Source organism: Pocillopora verrucosa, chromosome 13, assembly GCF_036669915.1.
Source record: "Pocillopora verrucosa isolate sample1 chromosome 13, ASM3666991v2, whole genome shotgun sequence".
NCBI lineage: Eukaryota > Metazoa > Cnidaria > Anthozoa > Scleractinia > Pocilloporidae > Pocillopora > Pocillopora verrucosa.
In genome coordinates, this window is record NC_089324.1 from 11,338,634 (window position 1) to 11,359,520 (window position 20,887).

At 36.5% G+C, this 20,887-nt stretch overlaps 1 protein-coding gene across 2 annotated transcripts; it reads right to left on the bottom strand.

Annotated features, from left to right (window-relative positions):
- Window positions 1–53: 53 nt before the first annotated feature.
- Window positions 54–20,342, bottom strand: LOC131799065 (forkhead box protein A2-A). 2 transcript variants are annotated; one of them, XM_059116739.2, is made up of 3 exons: window positions 20,275–20,342; window positions 14,339–14,466; window positions 54–1,729 (listed from the first exon to the last, which is right to left on the bottom strand). In XM_059116739.2, exon 3 carries the CDS (start codon window positions 1,595–1,597, stop codon window positions 710–712), a length of 888 nt encoding a protein of 295 aa, XP_058972722.1. In that variant the 5' UTR covers window positions 1,598–1,729; window positions 14,339–14,466; window positions 20,275–20,342; the 3' UTR covers window positions 54–709. The 2 variants fall into 2 exon arrangements, with proteins under 2 accessions (XP_058972722.1, XP_058972721.1); XM_059116738.2 differs by lacking the exons at window positions 14,339–14,466; window positions 20,275–20,342 and adding an exon at window positions 6,032–6,181.
- Between the last annotated feature and the right edge of the window lie 545 nt (window positions 20,343–20,887).

Genomic DNA, 20,887 nt, shown 5'->3' on the forward strand with positions numbered 1-20,887 from the left:
ACCTCAACTTACTGCAACGGCGACATTGGAAACAATAAAGACGTCAAGAAAACTCTTCGTTAAAAATTTATTTCGTTGAACCAACAACTGCTATTTGGGCAAGACTGTAAATTTACAAAACCTCTCCCTGCTTATATAAATAATGGTAAATGTAGTGTTAAATACACAGTAGACATACGAACCGCTAACCACAAGAGCAGTTTGTACCGAATAACTCGGTAGTTTGGAAAATTTCTGGCTCATCTTTTGTCACGCAGCAAAAAAACACTAAACAATAACGTACTGAGTTTGCAACAAATGCTCCTAATTTTGAATTGCCCCCAAACATAACTTAAACGATCACGTCTTCCGATTAATTCAGTTTCAAAATATTTTGATTTATACATTTACCTTCGTCAAAATACTCTATAATCACAGTGAGCACGACGACTGAATGAAATGGTACAAGCTATATTACACTTCTTATAATTTTCTTTAACTTTCATAGAATTCTTCTATATTTGCTCCAATGTTTTGGTCTTCTTTGGCAGGGAAAAAAAACGTCTATTTGACATATAATCAACAAAATCACCTTGGAATTTAAGTATTAATTCGTATACACTGGCAAACTGTATCATAACAGATAACTCAATTTACAAGGCAGCTCCTGAGCGCCTGAAATAGTACATAATTTAAGCGTCCGACATCCCTGAATGGTTCATTTATCAGTTTATGAAATGTTTGAAAACCCTGCTATTCCCGCGCAACTAGACGGTGTAAACACACAGCCCTGGTAATACGGACTGGGCTCTGTCGTAATAGGGTTAGTGTCGTAAGGTTTTGGTAGTCCTAGAGAAGACATGGATGAAGACATTCCTGCGGGATGATACGGGCTAAAGTGCATTGGATCGAAGCCTCTGAGGTCGGCTTCGTGGTCGGAGGCGATGATGTTCTTGATGGCGAATGGATGATTAAATGATTTGTTCATAGACATTGAGCCCATTGCTCCCATTCCCATAGCTCCCATGGCGCCCATTGCGCTCATAGCACTGTAGGGAGACGGTGCAAGAAAGCTGGGTGCTCCTAAACTCTTGGGTCCTTGGACTTTTTGATGATGCATTGAGGAAACAACCGGGCTCAACAACCCAGGCTTAGGAAGGTCACTCAGGCTTGGCTTTTTATCCGCCTTGAAGCGTTTCTGTCTGCGTAGATAGCAGCCGTTCTCGAACATGTTTCCACAGTCGGGATGAAGTGTCCAGTAGCTCCCTTTACCAGGCCTATCTGGCGATCGAGGAACTTTCACGAAGCAGTCGTTGAACGAGAGGCTGTGTCGTATGGAGTTCTGCCACCGCTGCTGGTTTTGTCTGTAGAACGGAAACAGATCCATGATAAACTGATAAATTTCGCTGAGCGTAAGCATCTTGTTCGGCGACTGTTGGATGGCCATTGTTATCAGCGAAATGTAAGAGTAAGGTGGTTTAGCGTGAGTGTAACTTCGGCGGTAAACTTTCTCTTTCGCCTGCTTACTCTTGCTGTCGTCCAAAGGGTGGCCTTGTGCTTGCGGGTTTCCGACTCCCATAGCGGCTGCAGGATTGCCGGGATTCATTGCTTCCATCATGATGTAGGCTGTTCTCTATTGTACTAGCACGTCGACTGTGTTAAAAAAAAATTGGTTGGTGACTGAACGTAGCTTCGTACCGTCCTGTCACGTCCTTCTGCCACGGAGACCAGCGAAGATTACTCTTTTTTCCTAGTAATAAGAAGTTTTATTTTTAGTGACAGTTCGTAAACAGGCTTAACGTGACATGTCTGTAAGCCCCTCCCAAGCTATTGTTCCATGGGAAAGCCCTTTGGAGCCTTGCTACGTTTATTGACATAGGGGCCTTTGCGACCACCCGTGGGGAGACATTTTATTAAAAGTTGTGGGGTCCATTATCGCTTGTCCATCACGAAGGCTTACAAACAAATTGCCGTTTCATAATTCATGAGCAAATACAATTATTACGATAGGACACTTTATGGTTCGGTCCTATCTCGTATCCTTAATGTCAACACTACACAAAGATCACCGTTCGCACAGGATAAACTAACATTAATGGCAAAAGATCTAAAGGTGCTGATATCTTTGAAAGAACAGGAAGGATGGTTAGATTGGAGCGGTAAAAGCCCTCCGTCATCACACAACACCTTAAAAGCTATGCAATTTAGCGTTTGAGTGCTCAAATTATTCACGTCAAAAACTGACCGCACGAAAAACCGGGGTCGCTTAACATTCTTGTAGAGCCTAGCTGTAACCTAGGTCTTGCCGGCCTACTATTGGCCTCCGCAATTAGCATAACAACTGCAAATATAAATTCCACAAACAAAAGCAATTACCACTGGAAACTAACTTGGCGCAAAGCTCTTTTCTACTACTTAGGCACCGGCTTTTTTAAATGCAAGGATTAATAGCTTAGAGAGAGAAAAACCTTGCACTCGGCTTTAATTTGGAACTGGTCTGGAAGCACCTGTTCTGGCATTATTGCGAGGATATCTTTCGGTCGTTGTATCATCGATTTAAATTATTCTAAGCCTCTGGCTGAGCGCTTTGTTCCTAGTTTACTTGACTCATTAAGATCGGTCCGGGAGAAACGCGACCTAAATAACACACAAAAACACGACTTTCATTTAATCACTTTTGCTAAACTGCTGTCAAATTGGAGCGATGCCTGAATTGTCTGAATCGATCATTCACGGCTATTTCGCTAAGAAAGTCACATTGGTTTGTTCACAGAAAATATTTTTGCTTAAGTTTTTTTTTTCCTTCCCTCTTGACATTTGTACTCTCAGAAACGGAGCGATAAAATCTGTAAGTTTTTTATAGGGCCAAATCAGCGCGTGGGACGAAAAGAAAAATGTAAAATTTTTAGAATCCAATTTCTCATTTCCGGAAACTGAGGCAATTAATTAACAAATTTGGGTTGCGTCAATCATTCCACAAAAGCCATATCCAGGTGCCTTTTCAGACAGCTGTAGATCTACAGTGATTATAATTGTAAGAATTTCAAATGACCTTCATATTGCAAGCCGCCCATTTTGAATAGATGTGTCAAGCTTTCACAACTTTCACATTTCACTCCGCAGAAACGAAACTTGGCCAAAACTTTCCCACAACTTGGATCTTCGCTTGCAACTGAGATTATCTTCATGAAATGAGCAATCGAACAAGATGAATTATTGACCGACCAACTTAACACTACTAACCCTTGCAAACAGACATTATTTGGTTGTTTCCGACCCTTAGTGTTTAAGGATTCTATTTATAAATGTTTGCATGCTTGGTTCTCGATCAATATGGGAGCATTAAGGAACTTTATTCCAGGTAAAGAGACCTCAGAACCTCTCGTACTCTGAAGGAGTAGTTTCTATTATGCTCAATCTAACCTGTTTGCTTAGCGCCGGCAACACTATCTGTTGTCGAAAAAGCTTGTATTGTGTAGTGTTTGCCGCAATTTAGCTTTTATTACCCTACCTGGATGTAAAAAAAAGGTCTTTATTTTGTCTAAAGACGATTTACTAGTTGTTCATCGCGCCATGATGTAAGCAATAAACTTTGTTAGAGAGTAGAAACCGAATGTTGTCACTAAAGGATTATCAAAGACTTTAGAATGGCAATTCCTTTAATACCAGGGAATCTAAAGGAAGCGCTAAACACACCGTAATTCTTAGCTATCTGGGCTTTTCAAACATCACGGAATCTCGTTTAACTGGCCTTGCTGTGAACTACCGCAATTTTTCTTATTATGTAGAGCCGTTATTTAGGTCGAACCCTTTGAATATAAAAGACACCTCAATTATGCACGCTTTTCTTTGCAGTCGGCTTTCTTTAGAAATTCTAAGTGATAGTTACAATCCTGACAATTTGAAGAAATAAAAGGTGCCTGCGGTTTTAAAAACGTTTATCGGTGATTGAGAAATTTTTATCAACATTCTTTCCTTCACTAGTTTGGTCCTACATTAGGAGGGAATCGAATTTTTGGTTAAATTTAATTTAACTGACACACCTGTCGAGAAGAGCCGTATGTTATAACCTTGCTTATGTTGGTTTTGCGCTAATCTCACTAAACTCTTATTCTCCATTCAATAACTAAAGGAAGTACTCGACAGCCGACTAGCAATTGATGCGCACCACTAATTGCAATCATTTTGCTCTCAATGGTCCCAGTTTTTTGTGGAGTGTTCATTAATTTTTGCGCCCTTCAATTTTAATACGTTTGCTTCGACGGAAAATATCAGACTTTCGCGTGGACTTATGTGCACTGTAGTGACGCCTCTTAGTAATTCTTACTTGTAATTTCCTGCGAGATAATAAACGACATTTCATTTTTCTAATAAGGAACAAAGCTGTCAACTTTAGAAAGTGTTCCTTCTGTTTTGAAAATGAGCTTAAATTTTAATATGTCTTCTGTGACTTTTCAAGAGTAAACAAACCACATTTGTAGATCGATCATCCGCAGTTTATGATTATTTTATGCAAGTGAAAATTTTTGTTGAAGTTTTTCCCAGATGATTCAGTGTGTAACTCTAAAATCAACCTCGAGATGTCTCCAAACTACATGAAAAATTGGTTTTAAAATACGTGAGTTACAGCGGAAAGTTTGCACAGGCGCTAATGTAATGTGTTTGTAGAACTTTACGTCCCGAAAGAAACGATTTTGCTCACTAAGAAATGTTACGGAGTCCGTTAAGGCTAACCTTGTGTTCTCTGAACAGTCTTTATTTACTGGACATCGTAAGGCCCTAAATATAGACCATTGCCTGAATTGTTCCGTAGTTTATTTTTGGTGATGTGAACATCGTTTATTTAGATGCTTGACATGCTTTATGCACCCAGGAAAAGCAGTTATGCACGAAATCCTGTGGAGGCTACTGTAATTCAAATCTACTGACGTGCTGACAGATAAATTCGCACTTTAAACAGCGGTTTCTAAATATTTGAGAAACGCGGAAAGCAGGCTTACTCAGTACGAAAAATTAGGTAGAAATACCCTCCGATAACACTGAAGAACAGTAGAGCCTGGACAGCCAAAATATGTTCAAATGAAATGTGTACATTTTGGGTTCACTCGCCTTCATAACGAACTGTAATGGTGATTTGCGATGTTCCTCTTTGGCTTCGTACGTAAATAGCATCATCTGTATCGGCTTTTGATCTTTAGTTTCGATGACAAAAAGTTAAGATAGCTATTTGCCCTAAGGCGCTTAATTATCAAACACTTATCTACTTATTTCGGTTTAAATTCTCCCCAAATCTTACAGAAGACAGTTACAACGGCTAAAACTCTCAACACGTAAGCCACAATCAACGATTTCAACATTTGTTGGCGGGAAATGGAACATGACAATGACTTTTGGCGGGCTCACTGAAGTTTAACTGTTCAACAGTTAGCTTTCTTTAACCAACAACCATATCAAATTTGCAAACACAACTCAACAAAACAGTCCAAATATTGGACCGAGCGAAAAAAAATTACCGAACACAACAAGTCGCGAAGAATTGCTTGCTTAAACATTACAAATATATCTACCAAACGAAAACGTATTTCGTTGTGAGAAAACGAGCGATTTGTTTATTTAAAGAACCGTAGTTTATCCAATACCAGAAAACAACCCATCTTTCTTATTCTTCATTGGACTAAACCGAGTTTTAGGCAGCTAGAAGTCTTCTTTTACGCTGCTCACGTCTCTCGTTGGCAATACAAGAAGTTTTCCCTGAGTCAAGATTGACTTAAAGTTGTATTCTTATTTCTGATTGTTCAAACTGAAACGGTGGTAGCCTTATAAACATTCAACAACCAGGAGAATTCTTGTTTGCTCTGTCGTTTGCCAACCCACAAGTTTCTAACGAAATAGGCTCCAGCAATAACATTTATCACGATTCGGTTGAACCGTCGATGTCTACGTTCAATCTTCTTTGAAAGAACTATGGCACTTCTGGCAGACTCTCTAACATCTCTCGAATAACAAAAATATAATGAATATATATGAAAAAAATTCCTCAAACTCAACTTACCTTTTCTAAGCTAAAGTCGGCTTCGCAGGTCAGTATGTTTGTGAAATGAGTCGTTTCTCTTTGAAAGTCTTGTTGATGGGAATTCTTAACTGCCTTGAAAGTTGTTTAATTACAACTGAGTTTAGGTGTAAGAGGCGTCTCTCTTTATATAACAGCTCTTTGTGTATTATGCAGACTTCCTATTTTGTCCGCCAATTAAAATTCACAAGCGCTCTGAGTAAACTCTCTAAGCTCACAAGCGATTGGTCAATCAAAATCGTATTTTTATGCTAAACATTTCACTTTTCTTGACACTCTGTAAATGTTTGGTTTGTATCGTCTCTTTTTATGTATTGTTCCTTCTCTCAGATTTAGCAGTTTGGTCGTTTTCCTGTCAATGTTTGACTCTGTCTCTTTTGTCGTTTATTTGTCACGTAATAATTTTCTCTTTGTCGGCAAAATATTTTTGTTTCAATGAAACAGTGACATATTTGCGGCCTAAACATATTCAAGTATACTAACAAAGAAAACCGACATCGAACATTTTCTTCAGATTGCCTAAATATAGGTTTTTTTCGCTGTCATTCACTTTACTTCCTACCTGTAATTTAAAGTTTTACACTAAATCCTAACCTAGCACTCTATTAAAACTCCACTAAGTGCGAAATCCTTGAAAAACTTTTAATTTGAACTCAGCTTAACTTATTTCATGAAATCGTTCTTTTCTATTTCCTTTTAAATGCGTAATATAACGAGTTAGAATTGTGTGATGGTGGTTTTGTTAAACAAACAGATTTATTAAGCGTAGTGGTAGTTTGGGATACGGTGCGACGTTGATACTATTTCATTATTCTTTTCAAAAAATCTTTTATGTGTGGTTACCAAGATGAGGTGAAAGCAAAATGGCTTTTAATGAGTCTTCAGGCACAGGTGAATAAGCGATTAAAACAACCTTAAATATTCTACTGTGTACTTGGGGAAAATGAGAAAAATAAGTAAAATTTGGTTAAGGAAAATTCGTTCCGATTTTAAGCCGATGCAACGTGTCTGTTTATTTGCACAAATGAGTCTTTTTTGACGACTTGAGTGACATCTCGACAAACGAGTGAGAGACATGTCGAAATGAAGCTCAAAAATTTTCATTATCGCAGATTTCATCAAGTTATCTCGTAACTTTTCCCAACCGTTGCTCCTAGAGATATTTTTTCTCCAAGTTCATTCTCTTTTTTAATTAACTGACAAAGCGAAGAGATTTTTCACGCTGAGGTGTGCTAACTGCGTAACATTCACCTAAAGTGAAACATAATTTTGTTTCCTTCGAGTATAAATTTTAGCCTGTTGGTAATTTTACCAGTTAGGTAAAATTGTTAATTATATGAGTTCGTGAAAGCATCATATTTTGTTATTGACAGCTTCGTATAGAACCAGAAACCCAATTTTTTTCATTTTGAGTTTAAGTTTTCCCATAGCATTTAATGAGAACTCTGTAAGGACTCTTTTAAATCAATATCCGCCTAGCTCGTGCTCTAAAGGTGTGCTGTGTTATCTTCATTCGCCGCGTGGCGAGACAAAAACGTGTGCTCGGCATTAATCGTCTTTGACACCTGCTAAAAACAGCTCAGCGATAACCTTGCTTTGAAGAGATACAAGTTATAACTAATAACTACTTTGCATGAGGCGACGCCGCTGAACAGGAAAATATATTGGCAAGAATCTGTTGAGTCAACGCAATAAAGATTTCGCAAAACTTCAGAATCTTTTTCCTTCCACTGAGATAGCAAGTACCGACCTTTTTTTACAAAACATTGTAACAACCTCGAAAATTGTAGCCAAGGTAGATTTAACTCAGCAGCTTTGTTTCCCACATCGTTTAACATTTTTTACGTTTTTGTTATCAGTGCCCTGGTCAAGTCATTGTCATTCCGCCTTGTTCGTCTCAAACAAAGGCGTGTTTACACAGCCTTTCACTTGAAAAGACGCTCGGCGGTTAATACTTTCGCAGTCGCCTGTAGTAACGACCTTTTCTGACACAGTAACATGAGAATTTGCTTGAAAAGAACAGCTTGTACCTTACTACGCGTAATATTGCCTCTAACGCAGTTGTGAAGCCCGTGAAAAAAAGTCAAGTATTTTACCTTTTAAATTACAAAGCCTAAGTGGTTCGTTACCGTAAGGTGAAAACTTTAGAGAAAACTTAAGTTTCTAAAAAGCATGGCAGAAAGGGAAATATACTAACGGCTAGTCTAGCTATTTCTGGCGGTCTTGAAAAACTGTTGCATAATTTTGTTTAAATTTTCCACATGTAGAAGGTCAACCCTGTTAACAATAATGTGACAAGGATGTTTTAAAGTCACGTTTTAAGAAGAACTAAAGAACAGCTACAGAATGAAAAAATGGACGATATTCTTGTTACTTTGTATCTTACTCTTAGTTGAAAAGAGGCTTTCGAAATCACAATAGTCACTATTACGGTAACACTTTACCCGGGATGAAAAGGCTTCGTAGTTACCTGTCGGAAAAAACCGGAAGAGTTGGTCGACATTCCCTCTCAAAACATCACGAACGTATGAGTAGGTAGTATTGGAAATGCTAAATAAAGAAACTAACGAGTCTACCATATGTTTGAACTGTAAATCGTGAGACCTTTCAAAATGAGAGAACTAAAGCATGTTCCTCTCCACACGTTTAAATTACGTGACAGAGTTACTAATCTCCGACTTGAAGTACCGCATTAAAACAACACTTCTTTCTTAACCAAATGGAGGAAATTTTAACAGGTGGAAAATTAATTTAAATCCTAAATACTCACTCAGTATCAAAACATGAACATCATCAAACTAGCTCATTTCAGGCACATTTAATATTCATTATCCATTTGAGATTCCGAACAATTATAGGATGAATCACTGACTGAACATGAACCCAAATTTTTTACTTTCCTACAAAAAGTTTACTGAATCTATATAAATAGCCCCGCAAACACAACATACATTGCCAAACGTTTGCTTAATCTTTCAGATATAGAAAACAGGAGTGTATTTTCGTTATTCTTTGACAAACAGGAAGAAACAATATGAGCTAAAACGGAAAAAAAAAATTGAAAAGACACATACTCCGAAGTAAGCGTAACATTTGAGACCCAATAAAAACGAAGTACTTTTAACACAAGGGGTAGAGATAATTTTAAGTTTCAATTAATCTGAAGTTTCTTTGATCTTCAGACGACCGTGATTAGCTGTTTACTTAGCTTTCTTCGCAAAGCTACCCTAATTAAAGTTTAATTGTGCTTTAATTACGCCAATATCAAAACTGTATTAAGTTTCTCATTATTGTTCGGAAAAAAAGTGCTGCTTGGCACGTGCCTCACTTTTAATTCCCAAGTTTTTCCTTAGCGAAAGTATATCATTTCACTTGAGTTTGCTTCTTCTGCTGAAAATCAGCGTCTATAAGGCTCACTGTTGATAGGTTTCTATTCATTTTCATTATCAACTTAGGGGCATCTTCCATGAAATGAGTAGATATCGAATCACTAGATGTTACGGAGAATCAAATACGCTTTTGAAGCAGGATAATGATCTTTAGTAAAGTTTGATTTTTTAAATAAAAAAGTTAATTACGAAGCTTAACCGAACTGCAAGGTTTCGTTTTCAGTCAAAAGAAGCTCTACGCAAGAATATTTTCATAAATTTTTATTCCATAGTCACAGACTTATCACCGCTGGAAACGTGAAAATTGGCCACAACTGAAATGTCTCTAACGAAAAAAAATGTTTTGAATTTGCTTTAACAATTACCCTACTTAAATGGATAGATGAGACAACAAAACGTTTGCTGAGATAGCTCAAAATAAGGTATTCCAAGTTTATATCGCAGCCTCTTCAGTTTATTCGAATTGGACCATAAATGGAAAAAAATCCAAACGAAGGAAGGATACAAATACAACATATATTACTTTGTAAAAAACTGAAAAAAGGCAACATATTTGGTTGGTGGCAACTACATGCTTGCCTTAGTTCAAGTCACTTAACAGAAATAAGAAAATTTCTCTCGAGTCAATATGCTTTAAGCAGAAATACTGAACCAAAAGGCTTTTTTTTTTGTATGTAATTCGTCATTCGGCTGCAGCTGCAGTTCAACTCATTACGACTCATTTCTGACTTTAAGCTTAAACAAAAATTTGCATTTTCTTAACATCAACACTTTATATGGAGCGAATACTGATCTGGTATGTAATATACGCAACAACAAATTCTATCAAGGAAATTTTCAATCGCCCAAAAAGCTACCTTTATGTGAAAACCCGAAGTTTATAAACCCTACTGTGCACGAAATTAGGACTGCATTCTGACAATTTCATTTTTCAAACTCAAAGATAACGTACCATGACATGATCTGTACGGGCTAGCAATTGTTGTGTACTTGAAACAGTCTTTTGCATAAATTCAGCCTTATTACTACGATAACATCCAGCAATTGAGCCAATTATCTCCATCTGCAGATTTCCATAAGTTTAGTTCTCCTACATTCAAGACCCTGTACCGAGCTTGGAAGCCCTTGGTCACAAAGAAACTACCAGAATAGGATTTCACACTGTTTCGCCTAACGTTCCCTTACGTTGGCAGCAGATTGCTTGGATCGTTCCTCTATTCGGTTCACTTTTATTTGTAGTATTTAGCATCTAAATCAAAGTTTCCTGATTTGTAGAATTGAACAGCTTATGGATCGGGGATACATTAGTTGGCCATACATTAGACCGTAGACCAAAAGACGGAATATCAGATCATAATATCAAGTCTGAATTCTTCACGGGGCGAATAGCCAATGGATAGGATATATCTATTTGTATGAGAATATAAGAGTAAGAAGCTGTTAAAATCAGAGAGGAATTAATTCCAGGGATGTTCAATATCTCATTCAAGAAAGAAAAACATGAGAATTAGCTTTTAATCAAATTTTACCTTAAAGTTACTAAATACTGAAGAATGCAATCATGATTACTTTGCGACAGTATCATGCTAGGAAGCATAGGCGTTGAGGAATAGACCCTCCCCCATAAAAGCTACGGAATTTCAAAATTGAGCAAATGGTCCTCAAATCGAAGAAGAGATAGTTCAAGAACTATATACTGAAAATTGTTAAGTCCATACAACAAAATTTATCGTAGATGTGATAATCTGAAATTGTTCATTATCGTATGTCGTTTTAAGAGTGATAAAAATTTCCTCCACAGTTTAATATTTAGTGGTTTTAACCCTGATCCTGTGTCACAAAGGGGTATGCTAAGATGATCAGTATATTCAGCATGTATATACATGCTACATGTCACCCTCAAAATATGTTGCTCTACTCAAAAAAAACGGTGAACACTCGGTGCATTGAATTACTGGGACACGTAGGACAGAACTATAAAATCTCAGCGTGGTCATGTCATAATAGTTTCATAGTACAACCTCAGGAACAAAAAAAATTTAAAACGATTGTAAATCCATGTTTCAATTTGTTATTGAAGAAAAATATAGTTGATGGCGATAAAAAGCCATCATTCAGAGCAGTTCTTCCTGGGAAATTTGAAGTTGAGGTCAAAGCTGAAATGACTGTGAAAAACTTAAATAATATTGATACACTTCCAACATAATGCAAAACGTATGTGACTTATTTCCATGCATCATGGGTGGGACTTGCACCATTCTGCCGATGCAATTTGTCGAAGAAGGCAACTCGAAAGGGGTGTCAGACTGATTCAAATTCTCGTAAGTCCCTTTTCGTAAGGAGAGATCTACAGCATTGGTAATGATTTGAAATTGGGGCTATTGCAATTACATAGTACCTGCGTCCCTTCAATGTCATCTTCAGACATTTCTGAAAACAAAGCCAAACTTACGAGCTTGAAAAAAAGTTTCGTTCAGCAACCTTGTAGAGCCTAACTCATTGCCTTACACGCTGACAGTCTTTTTAAACATGACTGATAAAACCCAAGAATGAAAGACAGTAATCATACCTGGTGTATCACCAATTTATAACCGACAATTAGCAACAAATTCTGCTATGAGGGTAGGATGGTTTGTAAGTCAACTCTCTGAGTTATATGAAATACGTTTATTGATTTACTTCGATCTGCGAAATTGTGTTCATTGCTTCATGCAACTTAAGTAAACACATAAGCCAGTCTTCGCTTAAATCAGCGAGTATTCTCAAATATCTTAAATTGTCAACTTGTCGAACCATAAAACAAATATTTAGCTTTCAGATTTTATGCTCTCCTAGTTCAATTGGAAACTATGGAACTGTGGAACGGTTGATTTGAACAGCATCAAAGAAGTAGCAACCATTTACACATTTATGGCTATGCGAGTTAAATAATGAGTTCTGTAGTGATCAAGGAGTACGAAATTTTGTTCATCAATTTGGTAAATCGCCAAATATTTATGTTTTGAGTTCTGAACTGTAGAGTAAACAAAGACGTATATGCGATAATTCAAGCTTTGCTGGTTCTAAAAAATGTTCGCGGTCTAAGTTGGAAATAAATTTCCACTAACCTCAAAAATGAACGCGAGTCCGGGCTTTGCCTTTGTGTGTCGTTTTCTGAAAATCGCTCAATGAACAATAAACAGTTTGTAAAACCGCTCATTAGCTAAGGGTGAGCGCCGCACCAGCTCTTGAGGGCTATTTGCTCTTTTGTTCGGGGAAAGTCAACAAACATTAAGCCTATTAAGTCCTTCCGTCACGGTCGAGGTCTTTACAAAGTGTTTCTTCTCGACGAGTTTTCAGATTCACTTGACAAGTTCTGAGCAGAACTGATGTTCACTAATTACTTCTTTACAGCCAAGCCATGAAAACTGACACACAGCTTTAATTTCTTTTCCCCCGTCATTCTAGCCTCAATGGATTGGGCGGAGAAAGAAAACAAAAGATAGGCGATTATAATCACTGTTGAATATTTAAAACTTCACCAGTAACCTGTCAGGACTTTGAAAGACTCCATCTGTCCGGATAATGACAATTTTGCGAGCTTTCGGTGAACCATTCTTTCTTTATAGGCGCGCAAGATGACTAGCGGGTAGAAAACTGGTCATAGATTGTGAAAGAAGACAACGAACTCGGTAAAGCAGGTGACAACTGAATCTCAGTAAAGCTCAGTTAAACATGTAAAATGGTACTTCATTCGCAGATTTTTACTTTTATTGTTCCATTTAAACCTTTTTGAAAATGGAAAGGAAACATCGGGTGAGAAAATTCTATAACTGCGATATCGTAACCTCAAGCGACAGCTCTAAACCACACTAGTCAAGTTAATTTCAAAGCAGATTTTCTCAAACAAACTTCCAAACAGTGCACTGAACCCTTATTAAAATTTTCCTTGTCTTTCCCATGTTTTTAGCGGGAAAAAGATCTACGTCTAGAGTTGAAAATAAACATGAACACCTACTCTTTCAAAGTCAATAAAATCTGAATGATAACACAAGTAAACAGTGAGCTATCGAAAGCAGTGGGAGAAAAATAAATATTGGGATGACCTGAACAGCACTCTAGCAAAGTAAACACATCGCCTGTAATTAGTCCTGATAACGAACTTGGAATATGTCGGGTGTGTTTTCCTGTACGCAACTTCCTCGTAGAAATACAATTAATTTCAACAGTCCGTGATTTTTTCCCTGTTTTTGTAACATTTCAACCAAAGACAAAAGGTTTTTTGTGCGATTCATTCATCTTTTACACCAAACCCCAAAAGCGAATATCATTTCCCACAATGTAATTTTTTGCGGCGCATTTGTTTGCGATCGCCTAACCGTGCAGACATTTTTCACGAAAATGCAAGACTTTTCAAACAAGACAAGCAAATATTTTTTTCTTGAGGAATATGCTAACCATAAATATTTGGACTTGTTTCAAAAGAAAATTTGCATTTTTATCTGTAATTCAATATATTTAATGAAGAAAGTTTATATACCTTTCATAAAGCCAACCCCTCCGGGTAAACTTAACCGCTAACTTAACTTTTGAAGGTCATTGAGTAAATTCTCAACAACAAAATAAACAACTGTTCACAAAAAAAACGCTGATTTTCAATCTGGCGTTTCTAAATAACAGTTTGGAACATTCACGAAATTACCCACATGAGCATAGAAGAAAACCTCAGTATCGTGGATAAAAAGAGGGGGGCTTGTAATCTTAGACGCGCGGACGTTTCGCCAAATGACCGAGAATTATCACACGAGACTACCTGCAGCTCCGGCATCTGCACGCGCTACTACACGGTTGACAAGCTTGCTTTAACTTGTTCCACCTGCTACCAAAACTTCTCTTTTGTGTTAAGCTACTCTCAACTTACCTAAGAACTGATGATATGTGGTTTAAATCCAACCTGACGCAAGGTCGTGTTTCTTAGCACTGCTACGTATCAAAACGTGGTGCGTCGCACACAAAATGTCGCTCAGCCAAGTTACGACGAGAAATTTCCTACGGAAAAATCGGTGAATGAGATACTTGTTAGCTGGATTTATCCGACGCGACATATTTAAGACACACCTCATTAAGAAAGGTCTCTTCGTTGCTTTTGAATAATTATTAGTCAAACAAGTCGTTAGCAAAACCTGACTGATGCGCTTAAACAACAGAAAACTAAATTAACCTAAAAATATGTACAAAAAAAGAAAAGTACGATATGCTATGGTTGGAAATGATAAAATACTTGTTAGTTTTATTTATTTTATATTACTATGCCAATGAACATTTCTGGTCTTTATTGCTCTACTCGTTAAGTTCTTACTTTTAATTTTAAAAATTCTCCTTTCATGTATCGATACACTGAGTCTGTTTCTGGGTGGGAAAATTTGTTACTAATCACTACTTTTTGTTAGATTATTCAGAAAAGTTAGAATCAAATTTTTGACTGATGGAGGAAAAAATCATCGATGGTGCCTTCCGGTAAAATGAGAGTCATTTTATAAATAACAACGCCAGATTTCTATTGCTCTTCACAGAGTTTTACGGGAAAAGTCGCTCTAAAGAAGGTCCTAGATAAAACGGCAAGAACTGACTTATGGCTTGGAGAATGGGCGTATGCACACGTGCTATACAGCTCAAGTTCCTTTCATAACCTGCCCCATTAACACTTCTACGGTGAATGAATAAGTTTGACCACCAGAGAGAAAAACAAAACAAGAGAAAAACAATGCAATTATGTTGACTAAAAATAAACGAACTTTGTCGTTTTGAGAAAATACGCAAAACCTTAAATGCTTCATCATTGGTATGATATATGACCTACAAATCCCTAAAAACTGTGGATATCAACTTTGCCGGATTCAAGGGGAATCCTCTAAACAATGTCGCGAATGGCCAGTTCACCTCATTGCGTGCACAACCCGTTTATTACAAAAAAAAAAAAGAAAAAAAAAACGACTTCCCGTGTACTTGGAAGACAAAATGTTGAGAACATGGTTTGGGCAAAGGGCAAAATTAACTTCATCTCATAAAACATATCCTCGTTTAGACTACTGGTACCATGTAACATCTTCAAAATCATGTGGAAAAGCTTTTTGTGTGAAATGTTTCAATTTCAAAATAAGCGAGATTGTTCTTTGCCTCAGCAATATCAAAGATATCGGTAAATAGTAAATTCTTTGTTAAATGTGCACTATTTGTATAGCTTTCATAAACCAAGGGAGTGCTAATAGATCTTGTTTCAACACAGACGTTCTTCTCAAAGATATGGTAGTTAGCCTGTTCTTTCCTTTAAATGATGTTTGTCTTTGCATGTAAACATGGTAAACGTCTGGTGTAATCTTCCTGCACATACAACTGCGACGTAATTACATAGCACTTCCAAATAAATGACCTCTTAACCCAACATAACGGACTAAAAACAGCTAAATAATCAAAACGATTTAAACCAACTAACGTATGATAATTTTTCCTTCAGAAACTCTTGGAAATAACCGACTTAATGCAATTTTAGGTAAAACACATTTACCATTTTAAAGTAGTGTAGGAGTTTCTTTACCGCAAACAGATTTCCAAAAATAAACACGATTTTAATTTTTCTTTTAGGAGAGACTTTAGAATGTGTGGTGAAATCCTTTTTTTTTCGTTAAAGCTTATCTTTTAATTCATTAAAAATGTCTGCAAAGTTTAGTAAACGGAATAAACGATTCAACGTCTGGATACTCTCCTCAGTGAAGAATTTATTTTAACAAATTGGAAATTTCCTGTAACTGAAGAAGGCAAGCACAATGAATAGTACGACAGAACAATCAGAGAAACGTTTATTTCAGGGTGGATATTCCATATTTGTAAAGCAAGCAAACACTTTGAAATTGGGTGAAGAACACTATCATTTTATTGCCATATGCGCACCAGTAATCATCTTGGTGTTCTTTTCCAATCGCAAGAACAGTACATTAAATTGTAACAATAAACCGAAAAACCTAAAAAAAACAAAACAAAACAAAAAACTAATAATAGCAATGATAATCCTGAAATGAGTCTTTTTTAGGTGTTTGGCAGCCTCGACTATAACACAAAACGGTTTTACACGTAAATTCATATCGTGCCATTTTCGCCCATATTCCTGAGACCGTTTCTAATCGACAATATAGCAGTACATGAAATAATTTAGTCCCCCGGTCTATAAGTAACAATGTTTGACCAAACTTATCTCTTATTTATTCACTCATCGCTCGTGACCTGTAACATATTTACTTTGCCTTGTGAGTATTTCTTCAACAGTAAACAGACGCAAGAGCCAAAATAGAGAACTGATTCGATCATTGAAAAAAAAAATGAAGAAAGGACGAAGCTCTTAGGGACATAAATCCCATCAAGTACGAAAAAGACAACAACCATGTAGAAAGAAATTAAAAGTCATGATCATGACCACATAAAATTATCCTTTCATCTCAATGTTCTGGTCTCTTTTAACCTGATTTGGCCCCGAGCCTTCCTACTAAATGCAGACGTGTTATGCAAATCCAATCAACGATAACTATTCCACAATTTCCCTTGTAAAATTAGTAAACAGATCTAACTAAAATCTCCCGCGACAATATGCAACTTCCGAAATCGTGAAATCAACGTGTCCCAAATGTTTCATGCATTCATTGCATTACAATCGGTGTTTTTTTCATTTAACGAAATGTTAAAATACGAACATCGATTCAAACGTTTATCCTGATTTAGGCACAAGAACATTCCTTGAAAGTCGCCATTCGCAGTCGCCTATTTCTCATGAATTTTAAGTTATAACATTATTCATTTCTTTCGGTAACTGAATAAGGCTGCCTTTACCAGTAAAAAGTGCTTGTTATCAATTATTTCTCTCTAAGAGTGTTAAAACCAGTATTATGTTAACAGTTTACAGTAATATTTAATGATAAAGACAGGAAGAAAACCACATGCCTTACTGTACAATAGCGTAATTTGACCAAATTTAGTTTTTTTGGCATATCCGATATTTCTGTATTTTGTTGAAAACTCTCGAAATCTGTGGTTTGCTCCATTCACAATGCATTCCTTTAGAAAGTTAATTGCATCCACAGTTAAAACAATTGTCATGACTGATTTCCTGTTATACTGTCTTTTAATATACTTTATATGGTCGAGACGAAGACAATTGAAAACTAAGTAGAAAGCAAACTCCATTCATTTCCTGCTTAATTAAAACCAGAAATTCACCTGAGATCCCAGCAGTTTTTGCCACTCGCTACTGACCGACTCATTGTATTTTAAGACAATGAAGAAGTGGAAACTATTAATTTAACGTAAAAAAGATTAAAAATAACATTCTGTGTTTTGAATACACTTCATTGGAACAATTTGACTCTAATTGTTTACCTTTCTATAAGAAAAATCTTGTCAGTTTCTCGTCCTGCGGGTAGTGAATAATCCTTTCCGCTCTTTTTAATTTTGACAACAAAGACAGTTTAGACTGCCCTGCGCTGTGTTTTTTCCTTCTTTAATGATCCATTACAGATTCCATTTCCTTCATGAATTATACTAACAATTAGCCAAGGTTTGAAAGAGAGACTTCTGGTGCGGCGCTCTTTGGCTTGTAAATATTAATTATAGAAAACAAACGAAACGTTTTGCAAAGTCCACAAGTCATCTTCCTCTCCTGCGGCTACTAAAAATCAATTTAACAAGTTTTTCCACATCAATTCTAACATGATTCGACCGCTGAGGCAAGACTAATTATTAAAAGGTCAAACTGTTAACAAGAGAAAAACTCTAGTATATTTTCGGTGCCGATAGATGTTTTCAGTTAATTTGACAATTGGCGCCAAAATATCGAGCGGCGATCGGTAAAGAAAGTCATATTTGTCAAGAAATTCGTGATTCATAACAAAATAAAACAAATCTTAGACATGATTCTTTACAGTTTTTCTTACGCTTTTAACTTTGAATTAAAATATGAAACACCGAAGCTACGCTGTCCGCTCATTCCTTTTAAATCCCTTTATGAATTTGGAAACCATTCTTGAAAATAAAAACGTTTCTCCACCGCCTGTATGTGGCGTCACATTGTCCGAAATAAACTGCGGCTTCACGCGATGTTTTGAGGGTCCAATTTCTTGACAGATAAAAAGAAAAAGGAAATTTTCTATGTATTTCTTCATAATTACAAATAAAATACTGGGATGGTTAACTAATTACACGCCATAATTAGGTCGATCTCGGAACTTGGGTTTTTCCCCCTTATCTTAACATTATGGCTGCTTTAAGGAAGTCGGCTCATTTAATGCAGTATTTATTCAGTCGAAGCTAAAATTTCAAAATTTGACCAAATAGGGGGCTACTATCTTGTTAGTTTTTGAAACGATAAAACAACAAAGCATTACTGGAGTTTATATATCATTTGCTATCGATTTCCTGAAATCTATATAAAACTGGACCAACTCAGCTCATCATTCATTTCTCCAACAGGAAAAGGTTTCACCTGTGTCAAATTCTATACGAATTTATTTTTTATACCTTAAAAGTTGGATCGTCATTTACTTTTCTTCAAGTGCCCTTAAGTTCAAAAAGATCAGAATTCCAAATTTGGTTTTCCATAAACATTCACATCGAGCTATGCATACGTATTACTATTACAGAAATCGACAAAGCCAATTTTAGCAAAAAGGTCACGCAAATAAAATTACTGAAGGATAAAACCGAAATTCATGAATGAAAATTGATTTTTTAAAAATACTTCCTATTCCGTGGAGCTCTTACCTCGCCTTTTAACTCAGTTTCCGAAAGAGTAAGGTATTAATTCATTTCACTTAGTAAGATCTCATATGTGAAATGTCTAAATTGCATTAAGAAGCGTGGGGATTGAATTTCACAAAACACTCCCATCCACAAACGGAAAGATGAATTAAAAGCGACTGAGTACAAGATGACAACTGTACAACCGTACTGAACTACAATAGTTATTTACTTTTCTCGGCACGTACGAGTGAGTGATAACCGGTTCATTAATGTAAAATAAATATAACGTCGATGAAGATAGTCTAAATGCACGTACCGGCGATGTATTTTAAAATTCAGCAGTATACAATATTAAAGCATTGAGCCATTAAGTCATATGACAGCTTTTTGCCGCTTCGTTCTGTCAATTCATAGACACCGTATGTTCGGATGAAAAGCGAAATTTAAATACGTAGAAGTTTTGAGAAACAGATAGGTCTTTGAGCTATCGAATTTCGCCAACGCATTTGCCAGATGCATTCGATATCCCTAGTTTCGAAAACTTCACTTTTCCCTTTTGACCACGTTTTAAATTCGAAAGGTTTGCCACAATTTAGATCGCCTAACATATAAAGTAAGTTCTTTTTAAAGACCCATATGAAAGCACGATAATCTTTTGTCATGGGTATCTTCCCTTTTCGTTTATATATTAAATTATTGGGGGCCTAAGTAGAAATATAAGTTTACGATAATGGTCTGAACTTATCTCTTGACGATGTATCTCACGCACTTATCCCATAGTGATGCCTTTCGCTAGAATATCGTGTAACATTGGGAAGTTTCGAACTTTTCAAGCGCGCAGCGCAGTGACTTCTCTGTTCATCAATTGAATCACTTAGCTAACATAACAAATATTTCCGCGCAGAACGTTTATATAACAACAATGAAACTCCAAACATGTCAAAAACTGGGCACATTGGGTTAAGGGTAAATATGAAATCGAGTAAACGCTAAGAAAGATCAATATTTGTTGTAAACTACTCGGATGGTATTTTATGAAGCCTGAGCAAAGTAAACAAGAATGTTGCATCTCACCTCTTAAACGATCAAGGTTGACAAACAATTTGAACAGCTCAGAAATATGCGATCTTCAATCCGCGGGACCTGATAAGGAGAACAAAACTGTAAACTGAAGTCGAGTTTCGCAGAAAATTAAAAGAAATTTTGACGCACAGTACAAATCACCCAGCTCCTACCTTTGACACTCACGCAACACGAGAGAATGTAAGTGCTCTATTTCGATATTTGCATTACGTATTTACAAAGCGTTTTCGCGGGGATTTGTGGGAACGAACATGAATTATGGGTAATATTTTGCAGAAAAATACTCTTTCCTCGAAATTCGAAACATCTGTAGTATTTAAGAAAGGAAACGGGCGAACAATCAGATTGTTATGCAGAGATGAAGTATTTACAATGAAGAAATACTAGGCAGCCAAGGAAATAAACAAGGCGTACCAAAATTTATGACAAAATTTTATTTTTGAGTCAAGAGTTAGAATTTCAGGGAAAGAGACGAGTAACAAAGGAGAAAAAAGAAACCATTAAACTTTTGTGTTATCTTGTCGCCTTTCAAAAGTAATACTAGGATCGAACTATTGCTGGCGAAGCTTCAGTTGTAAATGAAATATTTTCTTAAGCATAAACC

What these genes read in the sequence shown, in the direction of transcription:
- LOC131799065 (XM_059116739.2), bottom strand. Translation starts at nt 1,597, where the DNA reads ATGATGGAAGCAATGAATCCCGGCAATCCTGCAGCCGCTATGGGAGTC.